Source organism: Giraffa tippelskirchi, chromosome 2 (genome assembly GCF_054371585.1).
Source record: "Giraffa tippelskirchi isolate mGirTip1 chromosome 2, T2T-mGirTip1v1.2.pri, whole genome shotgun sequence".
In the NCBI taxonomy this organism is placed as follows: Eukaryota; Metazoa; Chordata; class Mammalia; order Artiodactyla; family Giraffidae; genus Giraffa; species Giraffa tippelskirchi.
In genome coordinates this window covers 15360413-15380391 of record NC_137276.1, presented here as the reverse complement: position 1 = coordinate 15380391, position 19979 = coordinate 15360413, and the positions used below count along the sequence as shown (strand labels likewise).

Below are 19979 nucleotides of genomic sequence, written 5' to 3'. Positions count from 1 at the left end.
AGAATACATGCTTTCCTCATCCCCCCACACATCCTAAAACCAATCAGGACTCCCACCTCGGTCTTTATATAGTAAGAAATAAACCTCTATTTGTTAAGCCATTGAGATTGCAGGATTTTGCTATTGTAACAGCTAACATTACTCATCCATACGTTTACAAAGTCTTCAGATTCAATACATGCAAATAGCCTCACAGGGCTAGACTTATTCCCAGGCTTCACACCTGCATCTCCAACTAGACATCTCCACTCGATGTTCCACAGGTTATCAAATTCAGGATGTCTAGAACTGAGCAAGTGATCCACCCCTTTCCACACACCGTGATTGTTCCTGGTGCTCCTTTGTATAGTAGCAAATAGCATCTGTATGCATTCAGCCACCTGAACTGGAAAGCTAGAAGTCGTACGAGGCTCCTCCCTATTTTTAATCTCCCATATTAATCTGTTAAATATCTGTCCTGTTCATCCCTTCTCTCCCTTATTTTTTTAATTTTTTAACTATCAATTTTATATTGGAGTAGAACCAATTAACAGTGTTGTGATAGTTTCAGGTGCACAGCAGAGCGACTCAGTCATGCATGTACATGTCTCCATTCTCCCCCAATTTTCTCTCTCTTTATTGTCTCTCTCTTATCTGGCTTTGATAATTGTAGGCTCATCCACCAGTCCGGTCTGTCCGTGCTACCAGTAGAGGTATCTCTTTGAAATGCTTTTCAAAGCTGACTCTTTGAAAAGTCTGATTCTGCCTCTCCCCTCCTACAAACCATTCCATGGCTCTTTGTGGCTTATAGGTTAAAAGTCTGTTTCCTACTTTGGCACCTAAGGCCATTTTGTGGACCCACTTCTGCTTGACTATCTTTCTTCTCTCACACCTAAGGTTTCCCAGACATCCTTCCTCTCCCTTCTGCACATGTTTCAGTTCCCTCTGCCCAGAACTTACTACATTCCTCATGCCAAGAGTCTTCATCTGACTACTTCCTTCTCATCTTTCAACCTCAGCTCAGAGATATCTTCCCTGGGAATCTTTGACCTCCATACCCACCCCTCAGATTTCACCTGTATCTTTCTTCCTCTCTTGCCTCATGCCTACTTTATAGAATTTGTCTCTGTGCCACTGTTAGCAAATCTAGGAGCTTTTGTACAATATCATTGTCCTCACCTGATGCTCTTTGGTAGTGACTCTTTAGCTCAGCTGGTAAAGAATCCGCCTGCAATGCAGGAGACCCCAGTTCAATTCCTGGGTCAGGAAGATCCCCTGGAGAAGGGAATGGCTACCCACTCCAATATTCTGACTTACGGAATTCCATGGACAGAGGAGCCTGGCAGGCTACAGTCCATGGGGTCACAAAGAGTCGGACATGACTGAGCGGCTTTCACTTTCACTTGTTCACTCTTTGACAACAACCAACCTCAACCACACTGCCTGCAATATGCCCTCAATGCATGTTGATGGGTTTAACCTGTATTGTCATCCATTCCTGTCTGCATAAACGGATAAAATAATGCATATAAAGTGCGGAGGGCAATGCCTGGCATATAAAATCAGTATTAACAGAATAGTTATTGTTTATATTATTATTGTTGTTTTTATAACTATGTTGTTGTTCAGTCACTAAGTCATGTCCGATTCTTTGTGACTCAGTGGAATGCAGCACTCCAGGCTTCCATGTCCTTCACTGTCTTCTGGAGTTCACTTCATTTCATCATGTCCATTGAGTTGATGATGATGCTTTATAACTATTAGCAATAATTAATGCCTTTGACCATAACTGATTTTAAATCCCTACCAGTTTCTTCTTTTCTTTTTCTTTTGGTTCAAAATCATGTGTTAGCCATTTGTACTAACACAGAAGTTTCCTGCTAATGGCAATAAAGCGAGCAAAGTGGGAGTCAGAGGATCTAGAATCCTGGGTTCAGGTCCCGCCATGACCACCAGCTGTGTGAGCCTGAACTAGTCATTCAATCAGTCTGTGCCTCTTTCTGCCCGTCTGTGAAGCAGGGATAAAAATAGTTTCCTAGCCTACTTCAACAGAACAGTCTTGAGGAACAACCTAGACAATTAATGTAAAAGCATTTTTAATTCTAAAAAAATGGATGCAAGTTAATTATTAGTTGTGTCTTTAATAGTACAAGCAGTATTAATATAATGTCTTCTTTATTGAGTATTGTCATTCATCTGTTTTGCCATTATCACTTTCAATTATTTTTACATTCCTTAATGAGCAGGCAACACACCCAAGTCATTCATATGTTCATGAGCAAGTTCTCATGTTTATTATCCAGAGTATCAAAATGATTGATTTGAGTTCTGAATAAAGTATCACCTCACAGACAGTATTGTTCTCAAGTGATACCATCTGTGAGTCTTTGAGTCTGTCTTTCTATCAAATTTTTCCCCTTCTTTTTTCATTCTACATGATAGCCATACTGGTTTTCGAGTGAATTATTGAATGAATGATCCTAAAGGATAGAAACAAAATCTTGAATGCCCAATGTTTTATCGATTTCCTATTTGACTTCAAACTTCCCACTGTTGATGATGATGATGGTGATGGACATGTTTGAGCTTTTATATGCAGGGACTTCTCTAAGCCCTTCACATTCAGTCCTCACAGTAACTTAGTCAAAAGAATACATGAGGTTGATTCACTATAATGTAAACATCAGGAGCTACAGAATCTTTTTTGTCTTGTCTGTGTTATTAGCTTAACTGTAATGGACCAAAGGAGTACCTGGCATATAGCAGGCACTCAAGAAATAATAGTCGAATGAAGTGATCTGCTGTTGAAACAACTTTTTGATCCTTAGGAATTAGGAGTTTTCTGAACATTTAAGATTTGATTGTGATTTCTTATTGTTGGTGGTAATATCTTATTATTCTGAGCTTCCCAGATGGCTCAGCGCTAAAGAATCCACCTACCAGTGCAGGAGCTGCTGCTACTGCTGCTAAGTGGCTTCAGTCGTATCCGACTCTGTGTGACCCCATAGACGGTAGCCCACCAGGCTCCCCTGTCCCTAGGATTCTCCAGGCAAGAATACTGGAGTGGGTTGTCATTTCCTTCTCCAGTGCTTGAAAGTGAAAAGTGAAAGTGAAGTCACTCAGTTGTGTCCAACTCCTAGCAACCCCATGGACCGCAGCCTACCAGGCTCCACTGTCCATGGGATTTTCCAGGCAAGAGTACTGGAGTGGGTTGCCATTGCCTTCTCCGACCAGTGCAGGAGACACGGGTTCAATCCTGAGTTGGGAAGATCCCCTGGAGTAGGAATTAGCAACTTACTCTAGTATTCTTGCCTAGAAAATTCCATGGACAGAGAGCCTGCCAGACTACAGTCCACAGGGTCAGTGGGATATGACTGAGCACACACTCACAAAAAAAAACTTTATTATTCTATTATTGAAATGATTAGCTCACTTTGTATAATACTGTATAGTTTATAAAATACTTTCACATACAATCTCATTTAATCTAAAGCAAAGAATGACATGATACTACTAGAAATGCTAAAATACAGTGTCTCTACATAATGGAAAATAAAATATTGCAATTTTTATAAAACTGCTATAGTTCACTTTCTTCAATAAACAGTATGCTCTTAAATTAAAGATAATTAGGGCTTTAAATAAGGGATTATCATATAACAGATTTTTTTAATTGAATTAAGGAAATACTAGGATATGTTTTCCCTGTTGGCTTAGAAACAGGGAATTCTCAATTAGAAATTTACTTAAAAGCATGAAGAGGCAGCTGCAAAGCTGGTTCTTACAATGTTCCTGGCTCTAAAAAAAGAGTCACAAAGTATTTCAAATGAGTCAATAAAATTTCCTAGTATGTAATTAAAATCAGAACTGAAAAGATCTAAGAGAAACTTTGCTTGTGAAGAACCTTAAGGATTTGCCTTAAACAATGATTTGAGACAGTACTGTCCATGATCTGTTCAGCTTATTCCAATGAGGAAACAGTTCATATAAAATTCATATAAACAATTCATATAAAATTCACAGTGCTCAGCACTGTGGTGCTCAAGCAAGATTACATTTTGTAGAATTTTATAGTGTGTATTTAAATGAAAAATATTATGATGTGTTAAAGGCCAAACAAAATTTTGTAAACCAGAAGACAATTATCATTTGTATTTAAACACTGGCTTCTGTAGTTATCACTGATTTTTAGTAGGTGAAGGGAAAGCTCTCTTTAACTCTCAGACAAATATGACTAGTTCATTTGTCATTCTAGTATCTTCAGCATTTGAAGTATTTCAATTTTTGTTCAACAATGTAACCTTTGGAGTTTTGCCTAATAATGACTTCAGTGGTGCTGGCCTTCCAACAGATAAATTAAAATGGAAATGCATATTTTCTAATTATGCATCCAGCCCTAGTTGACTGTTGGCAAGGGTGGCCACACTGAATATTAAATTCAGTCTGCACAATAGCACGAGTCTATGTCACGCCAAAGTTTCCCAAAGTCACTTTCTTAATCATGTGAAGGATAGCCAAGACTCCGATCAGTAGTATGTAGCTGTATACAATCAAAGGGAAAGCATTTAAACATCCCAGCATGGTATTTCCATTTAAATCTGATTACAGTGAAATAAAACTGTAGCCATTAAAGGTTTAGAAGAACTACAAATACAAGCCGTAAAAGAAGACAGATAGTAAATGAGGTAGTAAAACATTCCAGCGGGGCAAACAGTTTACAGCACTCATTCAAGTCTTCCTGAAGCAGGCTGTGCAATTCACTACAGACCCAGAACCATTCCCTGAGCTCCACTTAAACCTGCAATTAACCTTTCACGCCTAATGAAGCTGTTTTCTTGGAAAATTAAAATATATAGTGGTGCCTGCTCTTACACAGACTTGGGAGGAGAGCATTTCGAAATGAATGACTTTTCTGAGGCTCTGTTCAAATGTAAAATGGAAGTGCAATGTTTGTACATAAAACAAGAGTGTTCTTTCCAAGGCAATTTCATTTGATGTGCAGTATTTTATTACTGTACTTATTAATTGTTCTGCATAATTGTTAAAAAAAAAAAACAAACACATCAGTAATTTTATGAATAGATTGTTACTTCTGGCACCTACTAATACCATTTCACTTCCATTAGAAAAAGCTGAAGTTTTACTCAAGATAACTAAATTCCTAATGTTTCTCCTCGGTGGTTTTTATCTCAAGCTTAGTGGTCTTAGAAAGATATATTTACCATTTAAATTATTTAGCTGGTATTCATTTTCATTGCTTTCTCTTTCAGGCGTGTATGTACATGTTTATTGAGAAATGAAGTTCTTAAATTTAAGAAGAAAATGTAGTTTTTTAATCTGAGGTCCTGAGTAAAGGCCTGATTTGGGTGCATCTTCTACATGTTCTAAATATCTCTGGTAGCTCTTGGCATGCGAACCAGGGACTACTAAACCGTGCCAGTGTTCTGAAAGAAACGTGCTTGGTCCCAAAGAAGCCTGCTTTCTTCCCAGCTTGCTCCACCCTGGATGAACCAGGGCAGCCCCTGCTGACACTCCTCATTAGCAAGCACCAGTTCAGAATGCCAAGAGGCCATGGAAAATGGAATAGGAGATAGAAGATGGCACCTTCTGCCTTATGAGGTTGATAATTCATATTTTAAATAATCTAAATGTCATAGTATCTGGTATATAAGAACTAAAAGTGCAAAAAGGTAAAGCTCATAATAAATATTTAAACCCCAGCATATGTACTGAATCTCCCGGCATATTTTGATGTAAATTTTGCTAGCCTGCAGCGTCTGTGCATCATCTTGACATGGTAAATGAAATTCCTTTAGACCACCAGTCTAAAATAATGAATTTTTCCCCCAGTTAATTGTATTGCTTTGATAACAAGAAACTGTGCTAGGCCTAGAGAACACAATAAGTGGATTTCATCAGATGATTTGTGTGACTTTTTGAAAAATGATCTTCAGGAGTGACCCGATTTTAATGGAACATGGGGCATGTGCCACTGCACAGCCTCCTGCCAGGAGGAAGTACTTTCTCCAGTGGCTCTCGGAGTGTGGGATCATCACCAGAAAACCTCTCACTGGGAAAAACTTCCTAGCGAAATCTAAACCAGGAGAAAGCATTTGCTTCAAAGACCAACAGCCATGGTGGATTCATGTCAATGTATGGCAAAACAAATATAATATTGTAAAGTTAAAAAATAGAAACTAAACTAATTAAAAAAAAAAAAAAACCCACAAAGACCAATACCGAGACCTCATTTCTAAGTTGCTTTGATTTTCTTGATGTACATTTTCTTAAAAATCCAGGAAAGATCTCAAGCTGCCTTTATTTCCTCATTCCCAGTGTGACAATAAACCAAGACCAACCAAATTAGAAGCAAAGACAGTTCATTCAGAACTTGCTACACAGTGAGGGAGTCATCCACTATTGCTTGCTTGCACTGTGGCAGAGACTTGTTCAGTTGTTAAGTCTTGTCTGACTCTTTGGCGACCCCATGGACTGTAGCGTGTCAGGCTCCTCTGTCCATGGGATTTCACAGGCGAGAGTACTGGAGTGGGTTGCCATTTCCTTCTGTAGGGGATCTTCCCGACCCAGGGACCGAATCCACATCTCCGGAAATGCAGGCAGATTCTTTACCAACTGAGCCACTGGGGAAGCCCAGCCAAGACTTAAGAGACAGGCAAATGTGTGGAAACGTTTTATAATGGAAAAAAGAGAGGCCTCAGGTATGTGCTTCTTGGAGACTGTTGGCACCAGAGAGCTGGAAGGCTAGAGGCAGGCTAACCAGAAGCAGGACATCCTATGTGGTTGGCTCTGTGCTTAGTCACTCAGTCAGGTCCAACTCTTTGCAGCCCCATGGACCGTAGCCTGCCAGGTTCCTCTGTCCGTGGAATTCCCCAGGCAAGGATACTGGAGTGGGTTGCCATTCTCTTCTCCAGGGGATCTTCACAACCGGGGATCGAACTCGGGTTTTCTGCATTGCAACCAGATTCTTCACCATATAAGCCACCAGGGAAGCCCATGTGGTTGGTTAGGGATATATATTTACCTTTCTCCGGTAGGTCCTAAGTTGGAAACAGGGACAAAAATTAGGGAAGCTGTCAGTCATTAATCAAGTCCTGACTTTTCAGGGCTCATTGTTACAGGGGTAATTGTTTGACACCCTGAATTGTTACTAAAGATAGCAGTCTGACTCCTATAAGCCTGACATAGCAGGTGGGGTTCTTGGGCTGGTGGTTGTAGATAAGAGATTGGCTTCCTGTGCAGGTTGCTGCAGCCTGTGGGCCAGAGTTCTGTTTTCATATATCATCTGGCCATTGTCTGTATCTTCAGTCTCTTACCAGCATATATAACTATTACATTTTCTGGGAGAAGGCAGCAATATTTTCTTTCTTTAAAGAACTGCTGATTTGACTTCCTGTTCTCAATTAAGAAAAGTAGATTGCTTACAATAAATATGCTGAAAGGTAATGATAGAAATTACTTTAATTTCTCTCTCTCTCCTTTTTAATGAGTCCTTCACACACTCATCAAATTTAAGACAATTTAAGAAGATAGAATTTCTGTTTCTCCAGTTTACTTTTGTGTCCAGAGCCTCTTACAGGTTGAAGGAAGACTTATCCATTTCTGGGTTATTGTTGCAATTTTTAAAAGTTCTTCATATCTGAGTGGGCTTCCCAGTGGCTCAGTGGTAAAGAATCTGTCTGCAATGCAGGAACCGTAGGAGACCTGAGTTCAGTCCCTGAGCTGGGAAGATCCCCTGGAAGAAGCATGGCAACTCACTCCAGTATTCTTCCCTGGAGAACTCCAGGCAGAGGAGCCTGGCAGGCTGCAACCCAAAGGGTCACAAAGAGTCGGACACAACGGAAGCAACTTAAGCACACATGCACACATATATGAAAATATGAAGAAATGGAAACATTGTAATAAAAACTTACACTTAATTTGACACAAGGCACACACACATACATGCAGTTATTATGATGACTGTGCTGTTTGTAATTAAATTACAGGATTAAATGCAGAAGAACTCATGGTGAGCCACCAGTTGTGTGGTCCAGTGAAAGGACTCAAGCTTAAATTTGAATAAAAGCATCATTTGGCCCATTAAGAAGATAAGACCTGGGCAAATGGCCCTCTGAGTGTCCTCTGTGAGTACACATGGTGGTCACTCAAACGTCACTGCCTGGAGGAAAGCACAGTTTCTTGAATACAAATTGCTGTTAATGTAGAATCTGAAAATGCAATTGATTGTTGAGTTTTCAGAAGAAAGGACAAAAAGCTGTCAAATTAGAAACAAGCATGATTTGTAATTTTAGTTTTAAATTAAGGACTGAAATATGGTTTATGACTGATTAGTTTCAACTGAATGTTTCTAAGCTTACAAACCATTAGTAAACCCAGACTTCACATTCACATACCCCAAAATACACAGATACAGTCACAGTTTAGGATTAGCATAAAATTCCCTGTTTTGGCCACTTAAACTGTTTACTTCTCTCTTGGCCATGTATCTTCTGTATGGAAAACAATGTTTGTAGCCACATGTAAGTGGGAAAGTGTTATTTCTCAGGGCTCTTTGGACGAGGTCATGCAGTAGTTTAATGAATAACATGATTTCATATTTGGATGCTGTGATCATCGGAATTAGTGTAAGTGGTCTCTGTCCACATTAAAAGAGACGTGTATTATTTGTCATATTTGGCTGTCTCTGGATAAGATGGTGCCAAGGATAAAATAACAGAAGGTTGTAATTTTTGACAGAACTGTGCCAGGAGATCCTTGGAAACTTACTGCCTGTCTGAACAGAACTGTCACTTAGCACAACCATGGTCTGTGGGGTTTTTTTTTTTAAATAATGTGCTTCAATTCCCTCCCTCAAAGAAATAACAAAATAATTATTTCTTACAGCAGAGTAAGTGGTTAAAACATCATTTTTTACACTTCCAAAGTTCACGTGGGCTCTTTGTAGGTCACAAAAGCGGTTTTTACTTAAACTTTGAACCTGTGAGCTTGTGTTATCTCTAAGAAACTCAAAATAGTTATTTAATATCCTGAAAATGTAGTTTATTTAGCAGCAACTCTTAAAAGGGAAATATGGGAGATTATCAGCCTAGCCAGTGATTAATTTTTTAATCCCTTCCCTCCATAACACCATTCATTTCTCCTTCTCCATAAATACCTTCTCTTCTTTTTTTAAATATACCTGAAACTCTGTTTTCCTTTAAAAAAAAAAATATGTACTCAGATCATCACATGCATTCACCTAGATCTCATCTGACCCTGCTGCTTCCTCTGTGTACCAGCTTACTTACCTCTTTCCATTGACAAATGTCGTCCACATAGAACTAATATCTGTTGGCCACCTCATTACCTGCTGAATTATCTGGCTTCCATCCTCAGCTAAGTACAGAAATGACTCCAGGATCACCAGAATCTTCCTTGAGCAGATCCAAAGGCCTCTGTGGCAAGCCTCACCTGCTGGCCCCTTGTGTACTTAATGCAGATGACATGAACCCCCCTTTCCCTTGATTTCTACAGCACAGTGATGTGCAGGAGACTAGTTGACCTTCTTATAGTACCTATTTCCCCTCACTGGCATTCCTTTCTATTCATAAATCTCTGGAGTTCTGTTCTTACCAGATCATATTTGAGACTTATCTAGTATACATTGACCCACAGGAATAAAATAATTCAATAACACCTTGCATAGCATGAGATTCCAATGTGAGGCCCTCCTATAAGAGCAGCACATTGAGAAGATGTCTGTGAGAGCTCAGGGGCTGGTTCAACTCAATTCAGAGTCAAGTCTCCGAGACCTTGCGGAAGGGAAATTGGTGACTTCTTGAAGCAAGCAGTCTCGTCTCATGGATTAGTATGGGGATTTGGCACATCTCATTTTATTCAAAAATTCTATGGAAGTCGACAGAAACTAAAATGATTCCTGGATAGCTGTGATAAACCAGGGTATGAGGGCAACCCAAGACAGATGGGTCATCGTGGAGAGTTCTGACAAAACGTGATCCACTGGAGAAGGGAATGGCAATCCACTTCAGTATTCTTTCCTTGAGAGCCCCATGAACAGTATGAAAAGACAAAAAGATATGACACTGAAGTATGAACTCCCCAGGTCGGTAGGTGCCCAATATGCTCCTGGAGAAGAGTGGAGAAATAACTCCAGAAAGAATGAAGAGATGGAGCCAAAGCAAAAACAATGCCCAGTTGTGGATGTGACTGGCGATGGAAGTGAAGTCCAATGCTGTAAAGAGCAATATGGCATAGGAACCTGGAATGTTAGGTCCATGAATCAAGGTAAATTAGAAGTGGTCAGACAGGAGATAGCAAGAGTGAACATTGACATTTTAGGAATCGGTGAACTAAAATGGACTGGAATGGGCTAATTTAACTCAGATGACCATTACATCTACTACTGTGGGCAAGAATCTCTTAGAAGAAATGGAGTAGTCATCACAATCAACAAAAGAATCTGAAATGCAGTACTTGGATGCAAACTCAAAAGCGACAGAATGATCTCCGTTCATTTTCAAGGCAAACCACTCAATATCACAGTAATCCAAGTCTATGCCCTGACCAGTAATGTTGAAGAAGCTGAACAGTTCCATGAAGACCTACAAGACCTTTTAGAACAAATACCCAAAAAAGATGTCCTTTTCATTATAGGGGACTGAAATTCAAAAATAGAAAGTCGAGAGATACCTGGAATAACAGGCAAATTTGGCCTTAGAATACAAAATGAAGCAAGACAAAGGCTAATAGAATTTTCCCAAGAGAACGCACTGGTCATAGCAAACACCTTCTTCCAACAGCACAAGAGAAGCCTCTACACATGGACCTCACCAGATGGTCAATACCAAAATCAGATTGATTATATTCTTTGCAGCCAAAGATGGAGAAGCTCTATACAGTCAGCAAAAACAAGACCGGGAACTGACTGTGGCTCAGATCATGAACTCCTTATTGCCAAATTCAGACTGAAAATGAAGAAAGTAGGGAAAACCACTTAGACCATTCAGGTATGACCTAAATCAAATCCTTTACAAGTATACAGTGGAAGTGACAAATAGATTCAAGGGATTAGATCTGATAGAGTGCCTGAAGAACTATGGGTGGAGGTTCGTGACATTGTACAGGAGGCAGTGATCAAGATATCCACAAGAAAAAGAAATGCAAAAGGACAAAATGGTTGTCTGAGGAGGCCTTACAAATAGCTGTGAAAAAAAGAGAAGCAAAAAGCAAAGGAGAAAAGGAAAGATACCCATTTGAATGCAGAGTTCCAAAGAATAGCAAAGAGAGATAAGAAAGCCTTCCTCAGCGATCAATGCAAAGAAATAGAGAAAACAATAGAATGGGAAAGACTAGAGATCTCTTCAAGAAAATTAGAGATACCAAGGGAACATTTCATGCAAAGATGGGCTCAATAAAGGACAGAAATGGTATGGACCTAATAGAAGCAGAAGGTATTAAGAAGAGGTGGCAAGAATACGCAGAAGAACTGTACAAAAAAGATCTTCACGACCCAGATAATCACGATGGTGTGATCACTCACCTAGAGCCAGACATCCTGGAATGCGAAGTCAAGTGGGCCTTAGGAAGCGTCACTTTAAACAAAGCTAGTACAGGTGATGGAATTCCAGTTGAGCTACTTCAAATCCTAAAAGATGATGCTGTGAAAGTGCTGCACTCAATATGCCATCAAATTTGGAAAACTCAGCAGTGGCCACAGGACTAGAAAAGGTCAGTTTTTTTTACCGCACAGTTGCACTCATCTCACACATTAACAAAGTAATGCTCAAAAATCTCCAAGCCAGGTTTCAACAGTATGTGAACCGTGAACTTCCAGATGTTCAAGCTGGATTTAGAAAAGGCAGTGGAACCAGAGATCAAATTGCCAACATCCCCTGGATCATCAAAAAAGCAAGAGAGTTCCAGAAAAACATCTGCTTCATTGATTATGCCAAAGCCTTTGACTGTGTAGATCACAGCAAACTGTGGAAAATGATCTTCAAGACATGGGAATACTAGACCACCTTACCTGCCTCCTGAGAAATCTGTATGCAGGTCAACAAGCAACAGTTAGAACCGGACATGGAACAATGGACTGGTTCCAAATTGGGAAAGGAGTACGTCAAGTCTGTATATTCTCACCCTGCTTATTTAACTTATATGCAGAGTACATCATGCAAAATGCTGGGCTGGATGAAGCACAAGCTGGACTCAAGATTGCTGGGAGAAATATTAGTAACCTCAGATACGCAAATGATACCATGCTTTATGGCAGAAAGTGAAAAGGAACTAAAGAGCCTCTTGATGAATGTGAAAGAGGATAGTGAAAAAGTTGGCTTAAAATTCAACATTCAGAAAACTAAGATCATGACATCTGGTCCCATCACTTCATGTCAAGTAAATGGGGAAACAATAGAAACAGTGAGAGACTTTATTTTCTTGGGCTCCAAAATCACTGCAGATGGCGACTGCAGCCATCAAATTAAAAGATGCTTGCTCCTTGGAAGAAAAGCTATGACCAACCTAGAGAGCATATTAAAAAGCAGAGGCATTACTTTGCCGACAAAGGTCCATCTAGTCAATGCTATGGTTTTTCCAGTAGTCATATATGGATGTGAAAGTTGGACTATAAAGAAAGCTGAGTGCCAAAGAATTGATGCTTTTGAACTGTGGTGTTGGAGAAGACTCTTTTTTTTTCTTCTTTAATTTATTTATTTTAGTTGGGAGCTAATTACTTTACAATATTGTAGTGGTTTTTGCCATACATGAATCAGCCATGGGTTTACATGGAGAAGACTCTTGAGAGTCCCTTGGATTGCAAGGAGATCCAACCAGTCCATCCTAAAGGAAATCAGTCCTGAATATTCATTGGAAGGACTGATGCTGAAGCTGAAACTCCAATACTTTGGCCACCTGATGTGAAGAACTGACTCATTGGAAATGACCCTGATGCTGGGAAAGATTGAAGGCAGGAGGAGAAGAGGATGACAGAGGATGAGATGGTTGAATGGCATCACCAACTCAATGGACATGAGTTTGAGCAAACTCCGGGAGTTGGTGATGCACAGGGACTGGCGTGCTGCAGTCCATGGGGTCGCAGAGTCAGACACCACTGAGCAACTGAACGGAACTGAACTGAAACCAGGGTATTGGATTCAGCCATTCCTTGTATAAATTTAGGAAAGGCTTTACTATTCCTGTACATATTAACACATGTTCCTGTCAATCAGTGGACAAAACAATATTCTTCATTACCTTTGATAGCTAGAGATCCACTTTCTTGTAGATATTCTACTGATAATACTAATGATCTTTTTCTTATATTTAAGCCATGTATTCGCTAAATTTCTACAAGTTGTCTTTTTCTACGTGCATTTCACAGCTGTATCCCTAGGGTACTTTCTTACCTCTTAAAAGCAATGTAAGAGAATGAAAAGATAGACAACAGTCTGGGAGACAATACTTGCTAAACCTGTATCTGAAAAAGGACTGGTATCCAAAATATAAAAGAAAGCTCTTAAAATTCAACAATAAGAAAGCAAACAAGAAAATTAAAAATAGACAAAAGGTCTGAATGGATACATCACTAAAGAAATATGTACATATGACAAATAAGTATAGGAAAAGATGCTCAACATCATATGTTATTGCTGCTGCTTCTGTTTAGCTACCACGTTGTCTCCAACTCTTGTGACCCTATGGACAAACTGCAGTACATCAATACAATGGAATATTATTTAGCAATAAAAAGAAATGGGTCATCAAGCCAAAAAGAGATATGGTGGAACTTAAGGGAATATTGCTCAGTGAAACAAGACAATCTGAAAAGGCTACATACTGTATGATTCCAACTATATGATATTCTGGAAAATGCAAAACTATAGAGATATTTGAAAAAAGATCAGTGGTTACCAGAAGCTCAGGGTAAGGGGATGGATGAACTGATAGAGCCCAGGAAATTTTTACGGCAATGAAACTATTTTGTATGATGCTTTCACAGTGAGTATATGACAGCATGCATTTATCAAAACCCATAGAACTTTGTGTACAGCCCAAAGTGTGATCCCTAATGTAAACTATAGACTTTAGCTAATAATCATATATCAATATTGGTTCAACATTTCTGTAAACCTAAAACTACTCTAATTAAAAAAGCAACAACAACAATATGCTGACTTTTGTTATACACACACACACACACAAAACCAATAGTGATACTGAAAGTTCCTTATACTTTTAGAACACACTTGTGTTTGGATATAGAAACAAAGGTGTGGAGTCATAGCCACACTGACTGTGGTGTTTTGTCACACAGCAATTTGATTGTCCAAAGTCAGAGTCAGTTTATTTTGTTAGGTCCTTGCTCTTCTTCATGTATACAGTTCATATGTCCAAGGTTAGAAATATTTTAAAATGTAAAAAAAAAAATGTATCGATGCATATAACTGAATCACTGTGCTGTATAGCAGTAATTATTACAATGTTGTAAGTCAACTACGTTTCAATTTTAAAAAAGTAAAACAAGAAATATTATAAGTAAAGGATAAACCACTTGACAACTTCCAGTAAACAGCTACATGTTTGATTGCTGAATATAAAACAATACTAGGCCACCACTGTTGCCATCCCCAAAATGTCTAACCAAACATTTACGTGCCTTTTTCCTCTTTTTCCAGGCCTTGCAATTGCCAGTGCCCTAATAGATATTTCGCAGCAGAAGCCTTCAGATAGTAAAGACAAAACTTCAGGAGTCCGAAATCGAAAACACCACCTCTCAACGCGTCAAGGAACTTGTGTCTGAGAAACAGAAACTGCTCCTGTAGGTTCTGTCATGTTTGACTCTGTAAATGCCTTCCATTAAAGGCTGGTCCAAGGCCTCAGTTTTCACGGAGACAAATCTCTGTATGGTCCCAGGGCCCAAACACAGTTCCGTCTGAAAGGGGAATGACCCGAGTGGCCAAAGAATGTTCATGAGTTTTATAAAATTAATAGTATTGATGGTCACAGGTGATAAAATTAGTTTTTACAGCTATCTTAGGCTTATCATAGATAACATTAAAGTACTCTGGAAAAAAAGATGTATAATATTGTTTCTTAATACAGATGAAAAATATGTAATTCATATAAACCAAACTGTTTATATCCCAGGACTTTAAAGAAAGACATTTTATAATGCCTGAATGATGAGAATTGTACAGTTTTTGCCTCCTAAGCAAACTTATGTCACTTGTATATGAACAGGAAATGAACAAACTGCAATGGCTTTAAATATTATTTTATCTCCTTGTAAATGTAAAAGCAAGGTTTTGATTTAGTAGGATGTAGGTAAATCTATTTAAATATTTCACAGGACCGTATCATGTCCAAACTCAGTTTTCAAATGTGATTCTTTTCCACCTAACTGGAATGCAGACCAGAATGAATCCATTTGGCTAGATGGTATTGTGCAACTTCACAGGAGGTTTATTAGAATTCTGAGTGACGAGGACATTGCTGTCATCCATGCCAACTGCCTAACTCATTATCAGAGCTGATAGAGCATGGAAAAGCCTGTCCAGCAATCAATTTTTCCCCTCCTTCCCAAACCAGCCTCCAATGCCACAAACCTGAAGAGAGCTGAAATAGTGATTTTACAGTATGCAAGCTTCTGCTCTAATATGGTAATTTTTTTAATTGCTTCAGAACCATTGGATCAGACCTCAATGATCCATCTGCATTCTTATAAGAACGGATCACGTTCTTTTGGCGCTCCTCTCCTAGCTGCTAGATTTTACCTACCTTTTACAAACGCTGTGAAAAGCATTTTAGAGTCAAAACCCCCTCCAAGTCATAATAAGACCCAGGTTTCTTCCTGCCAGCTGTTTCACTTAGAATACAAGTAGAGAAGAGCATTTGCTGGCAAGCATCTGCAGTATTCCTATTTCTAACACGAGCACATTGGTGTCATGAAAGTCTCCAATTTGAGAAATAAAATAAGTTTGTCACTGCCCACATTCAGCATATTCTTAATGATTCAAACATCTGAATTATGGCAGAAAGGGAAGGTGGTTTAAGACAGCTTTCACATTGGAACGTAGAATCATGTGTGTCCTAATTTTTGACAGCCGTCCACTAGAACTCAGTAGATGAACAGAGCTTGTTTGGAACCGCAATTGCTTAACTTCAAGGTGACTACAGAATATATGAAGAGAGCAGTGACAAGAGACACATCCAAAGCTGCTCTGTGCAATATAGTTTTGTTCAGTATGAAAGTCATTTAAATATAATTGATGTTTAGTACTCTCTATGCACTTATCACACTCTTTGGATTTCTGGAAGATAATGACACTTTACTGTTTACAGCTAGTGCATAGTTACTTGCATGCTATGGTTGTGCAGTAGCGGAATATGACCCTATTGTGATAGTAAATGTTTATCTCACAATGCCACTTTTACATAGCCAGCTTAATTTGATGAGGATCGAATGTGATGTGTAGCAGGAATGATCATAAATATGTAGTTGCATCATATATAAGATTGCTAGGTTGCATCTGACCATGACTATGTCATTGTTTTGATGATTAGGCATTTATGAATTACAGTATATATTCCTTATGTTGGCATGATAATTTTGCTATTTTCCATGCGTTAAAAGTTAGACTAATTCTGAGATCAATTTAATCTATAGCCTATGGGGTTTTGATGGGGGTAGGAAGTGGAGCTGTTTGTTTTTAACCTCCCTATGAAATTTTCTTTCAAAAAAAAAGAAACAAATTGAGCGAAGTTTGTAAATGTCTCCTGAAAACAATCAAGAATTTTATTAGCTTTTTGGGGAACCCTTTAAATGGTGATTTTTTTTCTCATGGAAAAATAGATTGGCAAAACTGATGAATACAAAAGTAGAATCATGTAAAAATAAAATGATTGCCCTGTTTGCTTAATACTCTGTAACAGTTATCATGAAAGCATATATAACAAAAAGACAGAAATATACAGAGTTGAATGTAAAATCTATCTCAGCTGTATTTTTAGAGAGGCTAAACAAATGGAATTACTGTGAAAGAATTGTCAAGCCTCATTCATATCAAATCTCATAGAGTTCTTAAAATTTGTAAATTTGAATTTTAGACAATTATGGGACATAACGCAATGTTAAGTTAAAGTCATATACTCTATGTTTCTGGGCCAAATATGGCTAACTCTGTGACTAAATTATGCAATATCTTCTCAATTTTCCAAAGCTTTTTACTGGCAAGAAAATACTTCACCCTATGTGAAGTAGATTGAAAAGACCTTGGGGATAATCGCTTTGAATCTGTATCATTTTCTTTTTTCCCCACATCCCAAACACTTTTAATCTGGAAGCTTCCTTAAAAAAAAAGAAAACAAACCACAAGTATACGCAGATACTGTTCAAGAAGTTAGGCAATAAATGACTGATTCTCTTGAAAACTTACCTTAAAGGAACTCTGTACATTTCAGTTTAGAATGACTTTGAAAAATTTGTTAATTTTTAGGATTTCTTATTCCACCCAAGATGAAAAGCTTTGGTTAAATAGAATGAAAAGTTTTGGTTAAAAATTTTTTTTAAAAATCAAATTAGAGATTTCTTGTTGAAGAGGATACACATGCTCACAGATCAATTTAATACATTTGAAGGGGACTGAGATTTTCATAATTGCTTCTAAATGAAAATTTATTTAGTGAGACGCATAGAAGGAAAATGTATGCCATATACTATGGTGTTATGTTCAATAGGAAAACTACAAATAGAATATATTTCAACCGGTAATCGATCCTTACTGTGCTTCCCAATATCTCATTTTCTTTGGGTTACAGTAAGACAGCAGTGACTACATGGCTTTGTGCTGCTCTAGGGTCACTTAGAGTGCAGACCGGTGGCTGGGCCCGAAAACAGATGTTGCAACCAGCTTTGAGCCGTGTGGTGCTGGCAAGTTTTACCCTTTCGAAGCCTCAGACTTATCATCTGTGTGGGGAAACTACTGTACTCACCTTGCAGAGCTGTTGTGAACCAAGAAGATAGTGGATGTTAATAGACACAAAGCTTCCACGGTGGGCCCTCAGTGCAGCCTATGTAGCTGGGTTTTAACAATCGTGGGGCCACCAGGCCACTCTTTTTCTACCAATTGTTTTATAAATTCATCTATTAATTTTTCATTCATATTTTCACCATCTATAAAAGCTATGTAGATTTTTTGCAAATGAAGATTTCGTAAAAACCTCAAGTCAATTCCTGTATTTCTAGACTATAGAGATTTCTAAAAAACTCCACTTGGATATTTGGGTCAATAGCAGCTTTGACTCTTTCAAAATATATAGTTTTAGTAAAGCATTTTTTAAAGATTGCTTGGTGACATTTAGACAGGAACATCGATTGTCACTTTCATGTTCAAATTTGGCAAGAAGGGATCGATCCTTACATTTGGTTGTCATACATGATACATCTTTGTGGCATTGAACATAAAACTATGATTTGAAAAGTGTTTCATATAAAATGTTTTAAAAAATTAAAACTGATCAAATGAACGAATACTACCCGCATATACTTTAAAAAAAAATCAACTTTCCAAAGCCTCTTTGCTAAAACAGGTGTGAGTTTACTTAGATGAGTTTGGAACTTGATCATGTGAACTACCTGGGTCAGTGCACATTCCTACCTTCGCCTGTAGAGATTAAGATACAAAAGGACTGGATTGGACCCTAGAGATTCATATGCTTAATAAGCAAGCACTTCAGTGATTCTTAGGATTAGGCAAATTAAGGATACTTTGCACTAGGCCAAAGAGCTGCCTTTATTTACAGTTAGAAGAATTTCTTTAAATAATGAAGTCATCATTCTAAGTCAAAATGCTTTAAATAATTTTTCAAGGAATACAAGCCATCTGGTTGGTGTTACAGCAGTGTTTTCATTATAGTGTACATTTAACATTTTAGTTGTATCAAATTTTTTAAATTAAGAATTAGAACCATCTCAGTATATATGTATACAGGTATGCATGCCAGTGTTAAAACAGATTGTGTAAAAGTTCAAACCTGCTTTAAAAAGCCAACATTTTATGATATAGTATGCTATTCATCAGGAGTTTAATTGCTGAAATAAAAACATTGGATCTTCCAACCCCCATTGCCAATGCAGTTTTGTTATATATATTTTTTACCTCCCCAAGATCATCTAGGAAAAAGCATTCAACCAAAGGATAAGTTTATCTGCCATCTATGACTTGGTTATAAAATTTGGTTATTGGATGCCACATTCAAAATATATTTCTCTCTCCTTCACCTGATTTTTGTTGGCCTTTTCTACATATTCTCTTTGGGTTGTTTTTTTTTTTTAAGATTTTTTGAATGTGAATCATTTTAAAGTCTTTATTGAATTTGTTACAGTATTGCCTCTGTTTTACATTTTGGTTTTTTGGCCACGGGGCATATGGGATCTTAGCTAGCTGACCAGGGATCAAATCAACACACCCTGCATTTGAAGGTGAAGTCTTAACCCCTGGACCACCAGGGAAGTTTCCCTATATGTTCTCTTTGAATTGCAAGCTGAACACTTCGATTGTTCCTGAGAATGGACGCCTAAGTGGCCAAGATTCCAGCCAAAACTGAGATCTCTGTCCCAACCATGTGTTCTGAATTTACATAAGTTGTTCTTGTTGTTGTTTAGTCACTTACTCGTGTCCAACTCTTTGCGACCTCATGGACTGTAGCTTCCCAGGCTCCTCTGTCCTTGGGATTTCCCAGGCAAGAATACTGGAGCACCCGGGTTGCCATTTCCTTCTCCAGGGGATCTTCCCTGACCCAAGGACAAAACCTATGTCTCCTGCATTGGCAGGTGAGTTCTTTATCACTGAGCCACCAAGGAGGCAGTGAAAGTCCTCTTTCTGACTCCGGTGCAGTCGTGGCATAGCTGAGGAGTTTTCTAAGAAAAGTCTGCTTGTTCTTTGGTGAGTTTTGGGTTCTGTCCCCACGTTGCCCTCTGTGTA

General features: G+C 38.5%; 1 protein-coding gene across 5 annotated transcripts in view; it reads left to right on the top strand.

Annotated features, from left to right (window-relative positions):
* The window catches only part of ATRNL1 (attractin like 1), a 738261-nt gene extending 719147 nt beyond the window's left edge, over positions 1-19114 (top strand). For all 5 annotated transcript variants that reach the window (XM_081573518.1, XM_081573521.1, XM_081573515.1 and 2 more), the window contains one exon: positions 14673-19114. In XM_081573518.1, the coding sequence (XP_081429644.1) occupies positions 14673-14797 (125 nt within the window). In that variant the 3' untranslated portion in view covers positions 14798-19114. The remainder of the gene's footprint in view (positions 1-14672) is intronic.
* Positions 19115-19979: the final 865 nt, after the last annotated feature.